At 39.0% G+C, this 17662-nt stretch overlaps 1 protein-coding gene across 4 annotated transcripts; it reads right to left on the bottom strand.

Moving 5' to 3' along the window:
* Positions 1 to 64: 64 nt before the first annotated feature.
* Positions 65 to 17504, bottom strand: LOC105380827 (fumarate hydratase, mitochondrial). 4 transcript variants are annotated; one of them, XM_048627157.1, is made up of 11 exons: positions 17286 to 17504; positions 9583 to 9699; positions 7757 to 7838; positions 7247 to 7368; positions 6597 to 6829; positions 5865 to 6070; positions 5328 to 5434; positions 4859 to 4955; positions 2174 to 2335; positions 1595 to 1725; positions 65 to 447 (listed from the first exon to the last, which is right to left on the bottom strand). In XM_048627157.1, the coding sequence occupies exons 1-11, from the start codon at positions 17397 to 17399 to the stop codon at positions 316 to 318; spliced, it is 1503 nt and encodes a 500-aa protein (XP_048483114.1). In that variant the 5' UTR covers positions 17400 to 17504; the 3' UTR covers positions 65 to 315. The 4 variants fall into 4 exon arrangements, with proteins under 4 accessions (XP_048483114.1, XP_037969881.2, XP_037969885.2 ...); XM_038113953.2 differs by lacking the exon at positions 4859 to 4955 and having other exon boundaries at positions 5231 to 5434; XM_038113957.2 differs by lacking the exons at positions 4859 to 4955; positions 17286 to 17504 and adding an exon at positions 11116 to 11272 and having other exon boundaries at positions 5231 to 5434.
* Positions 17505 to 17662: the final 158 nt, after the last annotated feature.

Below are 17662 nucleotides of genomic sequence, written 5' to 3'. Positions count from 1 at the left end.
CTGATTTTTTCTAATTTCATTACACTCCTCATTCCTACCACTTCAAGGAAATTAAACTAATGAATTTAATTAATACGCATATATTTAGACATTAACTTATTACAATAAAAATATTACATTACATAAATATTGCAGAATACTTGCAAAAGACACTTAATAAAAAGATCATCTTAGAACAGAAATGATGATTACATGAGCAGTATTTACAAAATGCTGGGTAGACAATAAATTAGGTAATTAACATTCACATGACTATTTCATTTCACATTAAATTCTCAGTTCATATTAGGTCGCCCACATTTCACACTAGTCTCCTTACTTAGGCCCAAGCATCTCCTCGGGGCGTACGTATTGGTCGAACTGTTCTGCCGTCAGGATGTTCAGTTTGATGGCGGTCGCCTTCAGCGTGGAACCTTCCTTGTGCGCCGTCTTCGCGATCAGGGCAGCCTGAGGAGGGGAAAAGAGTTATAAATATGAAAATTGCAGGTCTTATGTACGTGGAAATGTCATTCACTCAAAAATTTGAACGTGTACACGTACGGTCTTATTCATAAAAAGTTACGGGAGACCTATAGGCCTGCTATAAGCAAATGTCAAAAAAACTTTATTCATAAACGATCAATAGCGCTAAAGAACTCTCCAACTGATTCGTAAAACCTTGATATGCTAAAGTTGGCTGGACCCTACTATACACCTTCCGTAAGCCTCCTCTTGTACAAAAACATGGCGGCCGGTCAACAGCTGTTCTGCGTTATTGACGATTTGACATTTGTTGTGAGTTAATATTTGCTTAAAATAAGTTGCCATGGTAACGTAAAAATTTAATTATTTTTTTTTGTGGGTTTTGGCTTGGCCAACTGCGCCTTTAAGCCAACGTAAACTTTTTTAAGTGCCGCGCCGTGGCTAACATAGATAATAGAGATTGATAAATGAATGAAAGTTTTCGCTATTTTTGTTTATGGTTTCGTCGGACCGGCAACTTAATAGGGTAAATGTCAAAATGTTTGGTCTGTGAAATCTATTAGCATCACTATAGTTACTGAAGGTTTACGGAACTATTATGAATAGAGATTTTTACGAAACCTCAAATAGGCTTAATGTGTTCCGTAACTATTGAGCTCAGTAAACCTACTTTAAGGTTTTTTTATGAATAAGACCGATATTTTATGGCAGCATTTTGTTGACCAAATTTGGTCCAATCTCAAGGACATCTCCTTACGTACGCTCGCCAATATAGAGGGTGATTGGTAAGGTTGTAGTGGAAGGAATTTGCAGTCAATTGAACCCTATAATGCCTTAGGGTGCTTACATAGAGAATCGGGTTCCCTGTACCGGTTACCTGATTATGCGAAAGCGCTCACTCACGGAGCATTTCCCGGATTTTTTAATGTCATGAGCGCTTTCGCATAATCAGGTTACCAGTACAGGTAGATACAGGAAACCCGTTTCTCTATGTAAGCACCCTTATCCCCAATCACTCTGTATACTTACAGGCTGGATTCGTTCCTACACTAACCTCAATAGAGCGCACGTCACTATCCCGTATCACATAGATCACTCATCAACGCCTCATATAAATCAAGATTGACATTACCTTATCGTATCCGATGTGCGGGTTGAGCGCGGTGACCAGCATGAGCGACTCCTGCATGATCTTGTTGATCATCTGCTCGTTGGCCTGGATGCCGACTGCGCAGTTCTTGTTGAACGCCTGGCAGCCGTCACCTGTAAAACAACGCATTTGTTAGATAAAACTTTTAAAATTTGAGATATTGCGGCCGCTACGCGGGTTCGTTACCGACGTAGAAAATCGTTGTTGCGCGTTCCACCAATGACAGAGCCGTACTTATGGCAAATCACGATATAGTATCATTAATCTACGTCGTCGATAACGAACGAACGGGGATTCGGGGGATTATAGCTGCGAGCATAATTATTATGTCATATACTTATATAGTAAGACAACATAACTGTGCTAACAAAAATGTGAACAAGATTGAATAATTATGATTGATGGATATCAAACGCATCCACAGCAATGCAGCATAGTATCTAATGGAAATGCACCCTAAACGTCGGGTTACAGTACCCATCCTATTCCACCCTGACCTGACATTCCCATTTATATCCCTTCATCCACCATCCCTACCCTAAAAAGGCAACATAAACTCACCAATCAGCCTAATAGACCTCAGCACGTTGGCCACGATCATGGGCTTGAACACATTCAGCTCGAAGTGTCCGTTGCTGCCTCCAATAGTACACGCCACATGGTTGCCCATCACTTGAGCAGCGATCATGGTCAGGGCTTCGCATTGCGTCGGGTTCACCTTGCCTGCGGGAAGAGATATAGAATAAGCTAGAATACTCTTGCACACAAACAGAAACAGTTTCACATAGAGAAGAAAATGAATAATACTATCAGAGGTATAATTACTAGAAGTAATCTCTAAAGAGATGATGTGTAAGTGGTAATGGGTGGGTAGGTATTTGGATGTGGTTTGATTATAGTCTACTCGAAGGTAAGCATAGAAATAGAAATAAAATAGGAATAAGATTTAGATACATATTTTTTGTAAGTAAGTACATAATGCTACAGTTGGATATAAGATACTCAATTTATAATAAATACGGTTTACAGCTTATTTATAATTTCTACAAATGATTCTACTAGGTGAGGATATGAATCATGGAATAGTAAAATTACGATAGGTCTAGAAATTAAAACTCACTTCTCCTTGTACCTTAATTATTATTTTCACCGTAGATCATTACCCCAAATCAATATGGTAAATTACAAGGCAAATAAAACTTACAACTGTATTCAACTGAACAGAAATTCACATTTCCAAATCAGCTATTGTAACAACACTTCCACTTGCACATTTTGTAAAAAAATACATTATAAAACATGCAAAAATTTGATAAAATATATCATCACAAAATCCACTACACCAGCCGCCATATTTTAGGTGTGGCCCCAATTTAAGTCCCGTTTTCCTTCAAGGTTGTAATAACCTCTTAGCAAGGTTATCACTTTGGTCCAAGCATGTCTTCAGGTCGCACCATCTTGTCAAACTGCTCTTCAGTGAGGATGCCCAGCTTTACGGCAGTCTCCTTCAGCGTTGAACCCTCTTTGTGTGCCGTTTTGGCTATTTGCGCAGCCTGAAATATAAATTATTGAAGTTGGTATCAGTTATTTCATGGATCAAAATAATAAATACACTTTTATACGCCCTACCCGGCGAGGCGACCCAATTTAATTGCTGGAGATAGGTCTCTCCCAAGGAGCGCCACAGCTCTTTGTCCTCTTATTCATCCACCGGTTACCTGTCTATTGTCTTCCGTCTAGAAGTCCGGAAGGGGTCCCACGCTTCTCATGGCTGTTAGTATACAATAGTATACTAACAAGTTTTAAGTCCTATTTTGAAAATATGGCTGAGGAGTTTGATGACTCTGTTCTTCTCCAAAGACAAAGAGCTCCCTTTTCAAACTGAGAGTTGTTTATAAAAAAAAAATCAGTTAATTTTATAATTGTACGATTTAACTTTGACGTCCCCACCCGTTCATGGGTCCTTCGGCATACATACGGACATGTATATGGCCTTAGTCTCAGCAGTAAGCTTTAGATGTTGTATAGATAAACATATAACCTTATCGTATCCGATGTGCGGGTTGAGCGCCGTGACCAGCATGAGCGACTCCTTCAGTATCTTGGCGATCACCTTCTCGTCGGCGCGGATGCCGCACGCGCAGTTCTTCGTGAACGCCAGGCAGCTGTCGCCTGGAATGTACTGGCTGGTTAGAGTTTTTATTATAATTATGTTACTGTGTAAATCGCCAGGGGACGAAAGCGCTTAGACGTGCGTAGGTCTAACCCTCTTCTAAAGGTCCATCAATCATTTCCATACTGTATGTAAAAGCGGCACTTGTAATGAAAGCAAAGCTTACTGTTATTGCGTAAAGTGTTTTTATTTATTTATAGCGTTTTACACAATAAATTGTATGTATGTATACAATAATATGTATGTTGCTTGTCAAGCCTCCGAAAGTGTTAAAATATAGAATTAGCATCACCACATTAACAATTAACTATATTTAAATTTTACACAACAAAAAACAGTACCAATAAGCAGCACAATCAACTACAAGAAAATGTCCAAAAACTCACCAAGCAGCCGTATAGACCTCAGCACGTTGGCCACCATCATGGTCTTGAACACGTTGAGTTCAAAATGTCCATTGCTTCCTCCCACAGTACACGCCACGTGGTTGCCCATCACTTGTGCTGCCACCATCGTGAGCGCTTCACATTGGGTCGGGTTCACTTTTCCTAGGGGTTAGGGATGGGGTTAGGGATAGGATGTATAGGGATGATGGGTTTAGGGATAGGAATGCGTGGTTGCCCATCACTTGTGCCGCTACCATCATAGGGGAGGTTTGGGGATGGGGAGGAGTAGGGATAGGAGGGTGGATAAAGGATAGAGGTTAGGATGTATAAGTGGATTTTGTTTGGAATTTGTGGGTGGTTTGGTGTAGAGGAGTTCAGTAGCGATTCCGCTTTGCCATAGTTTTAAAAAAAGTAAAGAGAAAACCCCATGAAAATATCAAAGTAACCGCATATTTTTCCAACATTTACATAAATCTTTACTGAACCTGAAATTACAGGTTCAGATCAGACATGCTAGCACGTAATGCATTAGCGAACACTCAATAGTGTAAAATTGAATAAATGAAAGACGGACTGTACAACAAGAAGACCGATTGACTGTACGAATCATCGGGATTGTTGACCGAAAGAGTGAATTGTGAGCTTGATTGTGAGTGTGAGTGAGCGATTGACGTCACTTCCACTCACCAGGCATGATAGACGACCCTGGTTCGTTCTCGGGCAGCATGAGCTCCCCGAGGCCGCAGCGCGGGCCCGACGCCAGCAGCCGGATGTCGTTGCCGATCTTCATGAGAGAACACGCGATGGTGTCCATACCACATTGTATCACATACTGAATGCTCGAGTAAATGGCCGATTTAGAGAAAAAAATACGAAAAGACGCGACGCGACGGTTGAGCAACGGCATAACTGATTGAGTGAATGGATTACGGTTTCATTCAGTGAACGACGACTTGTGCAAAATAACGAGTGAATGAATTGCGAATTAATCGAGTAAATGGCCGATTGAATGAACGAATTATTTTTTTCTTTCTTTCTTTCTTTCATAATCCCACTCACCAGGCATGATAGAAGACCCGGGTTCGTTCTCGGGCAGCATGAGCTCGCCGAGGCCGCAGCGCGGGCCCGACGCCAGCAGCCGGATGTCGTTGCCGATCTTCATGAGCGAACACGCGATGGTGTTGAGAGCCCCAGAGACTTCCACCATGGCGTCGTGGCAGGCGAGACTCTCGAACTTGTTGGGCGCGGTTTCGAATGGGATGCCTGGAAGATAGGGATTGTAGGTGGTTATTTTTTGAGTCGATATCTTTGAAGTGGCATTGTATTTAAAGATTTATTATATATAGATTTATCGAGCTAGGGCCTCATTCAGAAATTTAAACGGGCGTTGAAAGGTCGAGCTTGAGATGGTGGTACTAGAGCATATTACAATTGAAATTAGATATTTAATAGTATTACGTAGATATTGAATATTTTTTTAGGTATACTGTATTGTAATTAATGTCATGAATAAATAATAAATTCAAAGTGACCTGAACGGTTAGTACGGGGCGCATTTAAGGCGTGACAAAAGTTCTCCGTCGTCCTCTTGCGCAATGTGACTGAGCGCGATGCAAAACTTATGTCGCATCTTAAATGCGCCCCGTACTACTAGCCCTGAAAAGGCCGTCACTAATCCCCCTTTCAAACTAACCAGTAAGACTAGCGATCTCCGCCGCGCACTTCTCGGCAAACCCTATCCGGGTATTAAGCCCGGTGCCCACAGCCGTCCCGCCCAGAGCCAGATAGTGGAGGCGAGGTAACGTGGACACTATGCGTTCTATGCCGTAGGTTAACTGTGCTGCGTAGCCGCTGAACTCTTGGCCGAGGGTCAGGGGGACCGCGTCCATTAGGTGAGTGCTGGAATAGGGAGAATAGAATGGTTATTGAAAGTGTGAATGTTTAAAGAAAGATGAAAACAAGTTTATTATACCTATGTGTTTACAGAGCAATCTAGGATTAGATTCGATTAGATTATAGATAGATTAGTATTCTTATAAGTGTCGCCGACAATCATAGGAGCTAGACTAGGTTTTGTGACCGTGGGGAATGAATAACCAGTCAGATAAGTACCAGCCACTGACTTCTCAGGGTGTGCCAGACATTTATAAGGAACTATGGTTATTTTATTTTATTTTTATTTATTTAAATAAGGAACACCAGCAGTTAACACAACAGACATAAAAGTAAATTTTACATAATATCAATTTCGTTGTGAAAACCATCAAATGTCCCTATATAGGTTATATGTCCCTCAAGGTGGCTTCTTTTGTACAACCAAACCAGTGTGTTACTTTATCATTTCTCATGAGCCAACAATCATTCAACCTGTCATCATCCAACAGTTTAAGACCCACATCACACACCCCAAAACAACAAAACTCACCGCCCAATCTTGATAATCTTGTCAAACTCCTTCGACTTGGCCTGCAGGGTGTCCCTCAAGGCACACAGGCCCGGCATCAGCCGGTCCCGCAGCTCCATGGCCACAGATATGTGCATGGCCGTCGGGTACGTGTCGTTGGAGCTCTGGCTCTTGTTCACGTGGTCGTTGGGGTGAACAGGGTCTTTGGAGCCGAGCTTGCCGCCGAGGATCTGGATCGCTCGGTTGGCGATCACCTGTGGAGGAAAAATTATTGTGGAGTTAGATTTACGTACTTTTTCATTTTTAATACCTACCTAATAATTTAATATCTATTGTATTGATGTGCTCCAACTGATCTCTAATCGTTTGTTCCATGTGACAGTTCATTTGAGGCCGCTATTTTGAAAGCCATATTCTTCAACAAGTCTATGACCAGTGCAGTAGTATAAACTAGACCATGCACAGGCAAGCGTAACGTGTGACGCTCTGCGACCCGCTGCAAAGTAGACCTTAGGTAGCCGGAGGTGGCTGGATGAGGAAGGCCAACGACAGAGTATTGTGGCGGTCCTCCTCAGACGAATACGCCTACAAGTGGATGTTCAAGGGCTGATAATGGTGATGATGATGACTACTATAACGGCAACGATCGTGCAGTCCATTAGTGCACTCACCTCGTTGGTGTTCATGTTGGACTGCGTGCCGGAGCCGGTCTGCCAGATGACGAGCGGGAAGTGCCCCTCGCGGTACAGCTTGCCCGAGATCACGTCGTCGCACGCCTGCTGGATGGCCTCCGCTGTGGGGGATAGGGGGGATAGTCAGTGAAAATACACATAGACAGAATAGACACTCAAGCTCAGCTATGAGATTCACTGAAATTTACCACTCTAGAAAAAGGCGAAAATAAAAGTGAAAGATGGCATGGCATCGGATGATTTCATCGTTTGAAAGTTAAGTGAGTAGTTACAGTCTGTCGTAGTGCTGGTGTTGCAAAACATTGAAAAATTGCCCTATTCAAAGTATTAAAACCTAGTAGGTCTATAGCAATTATATAACGGCTGGTATTTTCATGTTGTATATTATCTGCACGCGTTATAACGTCTCGTCTGTGTCATTTGGTCCAGATATCATAGTTTCAAAAAATGATGGAAAGTAACTAGGTAACAATGTGGAGTATAACTTACAGACTTTCTTGTCAAGTCCAAACTCCACGTTGACCTTAGCGGCAGCCTTCTTCAGGATACCGAACGCCACAATCACTGGGTACTGAAAGAATACAACACATTGTTAGGAAGCAGAGTATTGTATGTAGGAGGTCTTCAATCAATCGTAATCAATCAGTAACGTTCATTCAGTCTTCATATTCGGCAAAAATAAAATACCTTCATTTTGTTGTATCTAAGTTCATTATTATGATAATGTCAGTGACATGTTATTATTATTCCAAATTAGCCTTATTTATAAGCACAAAATAATCCAAAAAACTTTCCGACACATGATTTTTAATATCAAATGTGTTGGATGCGTCCAACCATAAAACTTGCTCTCATTCATCATACTTTCGTTTCACTTTCAAATCTGTTTACAATGGATACTGTAATATACAGCCAGTGAACATTTGATACAGTAAAAGTACCGGTTTATGTTTGCAAAGCATTTGTAGATTCATCATATTACAGGATGTTAGTGTTAGCACGTTTGGCACTTGTGTGTGCTGGATGGATTTTACATTTGCCATAGTAATGGAGAATTATTTTGTGTTTATAAATTCCTTTAGCATTTGTATATTATTTGACTCACTTTCACGGAATTTTGTATTCTCATGAACTGCATTCAGTTTTGCAGTGAAAGTATGTAAACAAAAACTAATATAATTATATTGAACAGTATTTTAAACGAACGAGCCATGACCTTTTCTACAGTGTTAGATTATTCATATGTAAACTTGAAGACCTAGTTAAAGTACCTATTGGTTTATCTTTTTAACGTATAGTATAGTAACTTTGCTGTAATAATGATAACAGGTCATTATTAATATCTGTAAGGTTAACTGTGTCGATAGTAAAATGACGTAATTTTATAACGTAAACAGGGCAGAGTGATCAAAAGACATAAGACATTACGTGAATAACATCTAACAGGGTAAAAAATATAGTTCTACTAATTTTATAATGAATCTCCTTATAACCTGTGCGTATTTTAACACTAAGATAAAGTTAATAAAAGTTACTTACATCTTAAAATAATTTCAAAACATTATTCAAAACATGGCTAAACGTATGAACTTGATAGATAACTATGTACGTAATTATAAAATAACTCAAATAATCCAAATCCAGAAAAGCCAATTATCATATTTCACAGATAATACTTTAAGCATATAATATGGCGATGTGAAAAGTGCTAGAGCTAATTCCTACCTTACTAGTTACTAAGAATCGCCTTGAAATGTTTCTAGACAAGAATATTTATGATCAAACGGCGCTGACGCAGGATACCTAGGTATAGTAGGTAAGCCCTGTACTTATTGACCTAAATAAGGGCCATTAGAACATGTATGCACATTGCACATACTGATTACCTGTGTTTACGACGTAGCCTTGCAATAAAAATTGCAGCCAACGCATACATTATGTACTTACCTATACATATAGGTTATATAGGTATGATTTAGATTAGATTTAGATTAATGAACAATTCGGGCAATGAATTTTTTTATAGCGTGGAGGTTCTGCTGAACGCGCGCGTACAGCTAGGTAACAGACCTCTATCCATTCATCCACACTTATACACAATCATCACGTTATACGTTCTTCGTTACCTCCAATGGGCAAGTTTTTCCATTTCATCCCATGACGAAAAACTAAGCAATATTTTATTTTTTTATTTATTAGAAGAACAACAAATGATACACTTGTTACATACATCTAGGCTACATAAATAATAACATCCATCCACAGTATCCACACTTACAAACCCCCCATTCACAATAACAATCAGCAGTACTCACCGGCATACGCTCCTCAATGCCTCCAATGGGGAAGTTCATGACGGAGCGGACCGTCTGCGCGCCGTACAGCCGGTCGTCCGGCACCTCCAGCTCGCCCATCGTGTCCTTCTCCTTCCTCTGCGGGGGATAGAAGAGAACATGCGTTATAGAGGGGTGTAGAATAGAGGACATCAGGGGATATCGTTATAGTGTTTGTGAAGGGTGAGAAAACGAGAATAATAGCGGGGGACATCAGAAGGCATACAATATGTATAAGTGCATTTAGAATTCCTCTGTGGAGGACATCAGAGGAAATAAGATATAGTGTATGTAGAGGGTGAGGTTACGAGGAGAAGACAAGTATAGTCGTGTACCAGTTATCATCATCATCAGCCTATAGCAGGCCAGTGGCGTAGGCCTCTCCCGAAGCACACCACTGGATGTCCTAACAGTTGTTGGCTATACTGTAGGGTGTTGGAAAAAGTGAAGGTAAGGTTCTTATTCCGTGTCAGTGTCGTGAATGCTTTATTAATTTTTCCATAACAAAAGGAAGCAAAGTGATGGTGTTCTGGTTGGCCTGGAGTAGGTAAGTCTTCATGATTGCAGGTGGAAGGTCACATAGTGTTTGTAGAAGGTGAGGAAAGTGAGTAGGAAACAAGGAGAATTATGGTCGTATAACAGTTGTAGGTAAGACATTCGTTAGGTATAATATAGTAGTGTATGGAACAATGTGATAAAGTGATAAGGAGCTTAAACAAATGTTTAACAAGTTCGTGACATAATACGTAGCGTTATGATGTAAAAGTGAACACAGTATTTCAGTGTCAGAAAATGAGAACACTTTATTCATACGTACCAAATATTTTAATGTTAACCCTATGGCCTCCTCCTACCAACGAAGTACCTACCATAGATTGTTAATAATTGTAGACTATACTTACTACTTCAATTCTTATTTATTGTTTTGGAAAACAGTCGCCTAAATTAACCTTTAACATTTTAAACTAGACACTACAACTTACCATTTTTTTGGGCCTCCCAACAGAATCCAAACAGGTAGTACACGCCATTTTCGCAAGATTTTATAGCTACAAATATTTATTTCAGAAAATACACGAAATTTTCACTGAAATATTGAGAAAAAACACCGAAATAAAAAGAGGTTATTTTGAAAACTTCAGGTTTGTCAATTTGACAGTGTACTTTTTAATTGTTTGTAAAACTTTCTAGCCGGCCAGAGTTTCAAAAAAGTTTGTTGTAAAGAGTCCGGTTAAGTTTAATTTTAGAGCGCGACGCGTTCTCTTCGATCCACTTCCACGTCGAGTGGAGAATGGCAAATAAATGAAATAAACCGGTCCCGAGCCGGTCCGTTGATAACACGTTGGAACACCGAACAAATCAAATATCATACGCTCAGCATTGAATTAGTGGCACTTACTGAAGGTCAGCCATACATAAATTACACCTATGTACCTATCGCCGAAATAAGAATACTTTTTCAGCAGTAGGTACTCGCCTATGTAATAATAATAGGTGAATAAATCTTATAGTTACCATGATTAATAGGCGGTCAAAGAACACACACTTCTCAATGGTATATTGAATGGACACTGGTCAATAAATAAACTGTTGATACATTTATATTTCGGCACGGAAATAGAATAGATACCTATTATGTATAATGTACATTCCCGAAAAATATTATCATTTATAATGTTTAACCGCAGTAAAACAAGATAAGATAAAGGAATCTACAGGATGTGTGATCGACATCGAAAGTGCATACATGTGGGGTTCCGTAGACTGACGGCTAATATAACTTCTTTAGTTAACCGTTAGTAATGTGCAAAGAGCATTAAATCATCGCCTCTACATAGTATCATCAGCCAACACAAATCCACTTCTAGACATAGGCCGCTCTCAGCGCCACATAACTCTGGCCTAAAACACCTTAGTCAAAGCATGTCCAAAAGCCAAAGGGAGGCTGTTTGTGGATTTGCGTACTCATTTACTTCCAACGGTTATCGGCTATTGGGAATATGGCCGGCAACTTATCTTATACTAACTATATCCTAACTAATCCTAACTAATATTATAAATGCGTAAGTAACTGTGTCTGCCTGTCTGTCTGTTACTCTTTCACGCCAAAACTACTGAACGGATTTGAATGAAATTTGGTATACATACGGACTAGAACATAGGAAAGAACATAGGCTACTTTTTATCCCGGAATTCCCACGGGAAAACTTTTTAAGGCGAAGCGAAGCGAGCGAGAACAGCTAGTAACATATAATTGTGTGCGCAACTTTTGACCACACTTGCCACACATAAACCCTGCGTGGTGGCAGGTTTTGTTGTAAAATAAAATAAATAAATCAAATCACTTTGCATCCAGTTTCAATACTGTCCCGGCTGCAAAGCACCTTTATCGACGTAGATAAACGTCACTATATCGCGAAATATGACGATGTGATAGGTTGAGATGCATTAAACGAGTTGATCTACCTCGTGCAACAAATTAATGCTCATTTGGCAACTAACCTAACCCTACTCAGTAGTCGTACCCGCAATGCAACTCGATAGCGTAGTGGTCAGCGACAATAAAATCATCTGACAGATTGTGGGAGGTCCTACAGCCATGGCATGCCAACCCAGGTCCTGTAACATCGATAAACTCGTTTGACGCGCCGAAAGTCACATTGCCGTATTTATGGCGTTTATCTACGTCGATAACGAACCCGTGCATTGCCAGCCATTGTAACATTATAGTATAGCAAGCTTCATTCATATGTGAATCCATTTTTGAACCATTTTCAGATTTTGATTTTGACAAAGTATGTGTACATCGTAGAATGTAGAGTGATATTGCTACTAAGAGGGGCTCAGGTTTCTTTGCAGCCCACTGTACACATTATTGACAGTGTATTTGAGCATTGGCTCACAATGCGATTTTTACAAATATATTATTGCTGAGGCTGCTACTATTAGTGTGGAGTGAATGAGGATATGACAGAGGATAGGGTAAAATGGCGTGACATGACGCAAAAAGCTGACCCTAAATAAGGAAAAGGCTAGGAAGAAGAAGAAGAAGAAGCTCCATCTATGTGTGGCACAAACAATAAAAACTTATAGCTTTGTCCTGAATAACTGTAGGATCCAAGCAAAATGCCTGGGTCTAGAAACTCCAATATTATTTTTGTGACATTCCAACACTGACAATGTTCTTTGTGTTGAATGCAATGACAAAGGAATAAAGAGAGGACATGGCATATCCACGAAAAAAATGCGCTTACCTAAACTTTGGTTTCAATTAAAATGGCGGCAGTTTTCTTGAAAAATGTAAACAAACAAATTGTTTGACAGCTGAAGTACCTTGTGTTTGGATGTCAATCAACATGGCGACCGGTCGCAATGTTGTAATTTTAGGCAAAGACAAAACTACTGTTGTCCTTTTTTACGTACGATAACACTAATAAGTTAAAAAGAGACGACGATATATTTTTAAATATCGATTTTTATGCCAGGTCCTCTCTTTATTCTTTTGTCATTGGTTGAATGAGATACCAAATGTCTTTTGTTAATTTTTGCGCCTAAAGAAGAGTAATATGATATGTACAACCCGCGCAAAGTTTCTAGACACCTGGCCCAAAAATCTACCCCTCCCCCGCTTCCCCGCGCGTGGCCCCGCTCTCGTCTTTTTGTAGCGTTAGCATAAGTCCGTCGCAATTTCATCGAAGAATTATCAGACGATTCTTCTTCTTCTTTGGGTACCATCTCCTATCGGAGGTCGGCAATCATTTGGCTTATTCTTTCCTTCGAGACTGCTGCTCGGAACAAGGATGTGGTGTCGGTGTTGTACCAGTCTTTCAGATTTTGGACCCAAGATGTTCTTTTTCGACCGGGTCTTCGACGGCCTTGAATTTTCCCTTGTAGGAGAAGTTGCAATAAACCGTATTTACTGTTGCGCATAATATGTCCCAGGTACTGCAATTTTCTCCTTTTTACGGTTAAAACCGTAAAAAGGAGAAAATTCACTGCGAATGCACTTCGGTCCCTTTTTTCATTCTCTGCAGTACCGTTTCGTTTTTTATTTTATCCCTCCATGATATCTTCAATATTCTTCTATAAACCCACATTTCGAATGCTTCTAAACGTTTACACATGGTCTGGGTTAAAGTCCAAGCTTCTACTCCGTAAAGAAGTATTGAAAATATGTAGCATCGGAGTAATCGACACCGATCAGACGATTAACAATATTTTTTATCGCATACTTTTTTGTTACTACTTTAACAAGTAGGTATCAACTTGAATACTTATATAAACAAATATTTATACATTTTATTACAATATAACAAAAGTCAGGTAAGTATGTTTTTCGCATGCGGGTTTTTAGATAACCAGAATAATTTCAAATATCGGAGCGCTACATGTATATTATGACGCCACTACACGTCCGCGGATGCGTCCGCAGATGCATCCGGAGATGACATCTGCAGCGGTTTCGATGTCCATGTATGCGAGTAGCGTCTGCCGATATTGATCCCAGACTGACCGATCAACAGGCGCGGTCGCTTGTAGAGATTTGTCTGCAGATGCATTCGCGTACGTCTGAAGATGCATCCGCAGACGTGTAGTGGAGCCATTATGTTTAGGTTCTCGCAACAATTTTCTTTATAAAATTATTTCCATTAAAACTGCGCAGTATGGCGAGCTTTATTATTTTTCTAGCCGAGCTTCATTATAAAAATACTGAAATAGCAAAGAGGAAGAAAAGAAATATTTTTGGTAATATCGATATTACTTTTTTTGCACTCAGTACTAAAGACAAATGTCATTTAACCCAGGTGTCTAGTTATTTCGCCCGCCTTGTAGTATATGTCTTGTTTAGGCCTGGGTCTCCTATTTTATGCTATACGCGGCGTCCGACTTTGACGTAAACGTTTCTATCAACGTCCTACGGCCTACCTACGGCGTCTACGCGCCAACGTCGGCGTGTGAGGGAGACCGCATCAGTACATTTCTATAGTGAGCATCGTGACGCGGTCTACGGCGTGACGCTGGACGCGATCTACGGCGTAAATAGGAGACCCGGGCCTTAGCTATTTTTCCTGTACCTCCTGCGGGTTGACTGGCAGAAAATGCTTTTAGCATTAAGTCCAACCTTTGTATTTTATTTGTAATATTTGTACAATAAAGAGTTAAATAATAATAATATAAATAAATAGTCCAAGTAATTTCACCCCCCAATAAATTATTATATCTACTACAGATCTCTAGTATACTATAACATTTAAAAATATGCATGCATATTTATGGTGTCTGCTACAAAACTTGTTGAATCTGATTCAAATGTTATTGGTGTAGAATAAGTTATTGAATTGAGCAACTTTCCTACAGAATACAGACATCAGCCTTCATTGTGTAATACCCCATCCACACGCTCGGCGAACAATGGCAAACAGCAAACACTGACGTGTGGATGGGTGTTTGTCGTTGTTTGCCTGTTTGTGTTTGTGTTCGCCAGTGTTCGGCATCGGAGTCGGTTTTTCTTGCCAGATCAAAGGATGTTCGGCAAACAGTTCGCTACGTATCCACACGTCTGGCAGCGGTCAGTATGCGCGCTAGCATTGCGGGAGGCGGACGTATCAACTTGCTACACTTTTTCGTTGGCGCGCATTTTTTTTTATGTATGTTCACCGATTACTCCGCCGTTTATGAACCGATTTTGAAAATTCTTTTTTTTTTTGTATTGGGTTGAGCTCCCAGGTGGTCCCATTTTTTTTTCAGAATTTTATCTCACCCCTAAGGGTGGGTAAAGGGGTAAAAACAGGGTATGAATTTCCATTTTGGACACATATTAACCGATTCTAATGAAATTGAAAACATAAATATAGTTCTTGTAACAAAAAAATATGATGGTGACCTTGAGCTGATCTGATGATGGAAACGGAAGGCAGTCAAGGGAACTCCTCAACGTCATATAGCAACTACCTCGTGTTTAGGCTTGAATGATTCGTATTGATTAGTAGGACTTTTTGGTATCATTTGCATCTTACTTTTGATTAAAAATTATTGCAAATAAACTAAAAACTATAAAATAAAAACCGACTTCAAAAAACCACTAAAATGTAAGAAATAATTTAAGGTTTACACAAATTCTACTCGTATGTGACAGTTCAAATATACCTCAGCAGGAACTGTTCTTTTTTGATGTTGGTGCGGTGACAAAGTAATCTAAAGAAATATGGCACCAACTTCAAAAAAGAACAGTTCCTGCTGAGGTATATTTGAACTGTCACATATGAGTAGAATTTGTGTAAACCTTAAATTATTTCTTACATTTTAGTGGTTTTTTGAAGTCGGTTTTTAAATTGTTTTAATTATTATTTTATTTTATAGTTTTTAGTTTATTTGCAATAATTTTCAATCAAAAGTAAGGTGCAAATGATACCAAAAAGTCCTACTAATCAATACGAATCATTCAAGCCTAAACACGAAGTAGTTGCTATATACCGTTGAGGAGTTCCCCTGACTGCCTTCCGTTTCCATCATCAGATCAGCTCAAGGTCACCATCATATTTTTTTGTTATAAGAACTATATTTATGTTCTAAATTTCATTAGAATCGGTTACTAGGTGCCCAAAATGGAAATTCATACCCTGTTTTTACCCCTTTACCCACCCTTGGGGGTGAACTAAAATTCTGAAAAAAAAATGGGACCACCTGGGAGCTCAATGCAATACAACAAAAAAAGAATTTTCTAAATCGGTCCATAAACGGCGGAGTAATCGGTGAACATACATAAAAAAAAATATAAAAAAAAAAGATCCCGACGAATTGAGAACCTCCTCCTTTTTTGAAGTTGGTTAAAAATAATAATTAAAAAGAAGTCAGTTCTTTTTTTAAAATTATTATTATTATCCCACCATTGTCTTTGCTTTCTTCTTATTTTCCTTTTTTCTTTCTCTTGCTTTAATTTATATAATAAAAATATGTCAACCCGAAAGTAATAGCTCGTCGTCCGCCGTGTTTGCCGATTCGGAATGTTATGAGCGTTCGCATGTGGATGGCTGTTTGTGTTCGGTGATTGTGGTTGGTGTTTGGGACTTTGTTTGCTGTTTGCCGTGTTTGTGACAAACAGCAAGCGTGTGGATGGGGCTTAAGATAATAATGACTTATCACGGGGGATCTCTAAATCTCTAATGGGAAATCCTAATACCATTTGAACTGGATAGTAGTGAGTTTTGTTAGTGAAAAAACTTTCACATAGATGTGTAATTAATCAAATGAATGTATTGTTTCATAATATTAGTAAAAAAATATAATGTATAGTTGATATAAATTAATCAAAGGATTTTTATATGGCAAGTCAAGTACCTAATGAAGTATCTAGGTCTAGGTATATCAGGATTATACTTCATAATAAGTTTACACTTTGTGCACTCAAAGACTATGTTTTTCACTAATTATTAGACAAATCATAATATCTTGAGCAGCATTGGAAGTTTAAAGAGGTTATTTTTTAATGTAAGTATATGATTTTATTCTGAATGGATAAAAAGTAGTTTTATGTAAAATAGTATGAAGTTTTTAACCCGGATTCGAGTGATGGATAGATTATAACAATTTTTACTGTAAAGCTATAGAAAACTTCTGACAGATAGACAAAATATGTTGATAAACTGAATCTGAAGTACTGAAACGAAAGCGGTTATGCAACTTACCTTTATAACTTTGGAAGTAGAGAAATTGCATTTGTCGGCCACTCGCAAAATGCATGGCAAGTTTTTAGACGATCTAATAAGCGCAGAAGAAACCTTTATCATAGAAGAGGCCATGATTTAAGAGATTTTAACTTCGTAAAAGAAATAAACAAATTAAAATTCAGACCGCAATTTTTTTAATTTTAAATCTAAGTTCACAGATTATTTTTTTGACACATAACAAAACCATAGACATTATAGACAAGTAAAAGCATTTCGTTCGTTCAGATATCCGGTATATAGTTCATTCATTCTTCTTGAAAAGGTTGCCATAATTAAATATGAAACCTACATTATAAATCTAGGAAACACTTCCTAAATAAAAATAATTATATCAA

Source organism: Plutella xylostella, chromosome 18 (assembly GCF_932276165.1).
Source record: "Plutella xylostella chromosome 18, ilPluXylo3.1, whole genome shotgun sequence".
Taxonomy (NCBI): Eukaryota; Metazoa; Arthropoda; class Insecta; order Lepidoptera; family Plutellidae; genus Plutella; species Plutella xylostella.
This window is presented reverse-complemented; position numbering and strand designations above follow the sequence as displayed.

Bases quoted from the DNA above. Each gene is read 5' to 3' on its own strand.
- LOC105380827 (XM_038113953.2), bottom strand. From the start codon at position 17,399: ATGGCCTCTTCTATGATAAAGGTTTCTTCTGCGCTTATTAGATCGTCT. The intron at 6,830-7,246 runs GTGAGTGCACTA...TTTCCTCCACAG, and splicing joins CCAACATGAACACCAACGAG to GTGATCGCCAACCGAGCGAT. The intron at 448-1,594 runs GTAATGTCAATC...TCCCCTCCTCAG, and splicing joins CGCACATCGGATACGATAAG to GCTGCCCTGATCGCGAAGAC.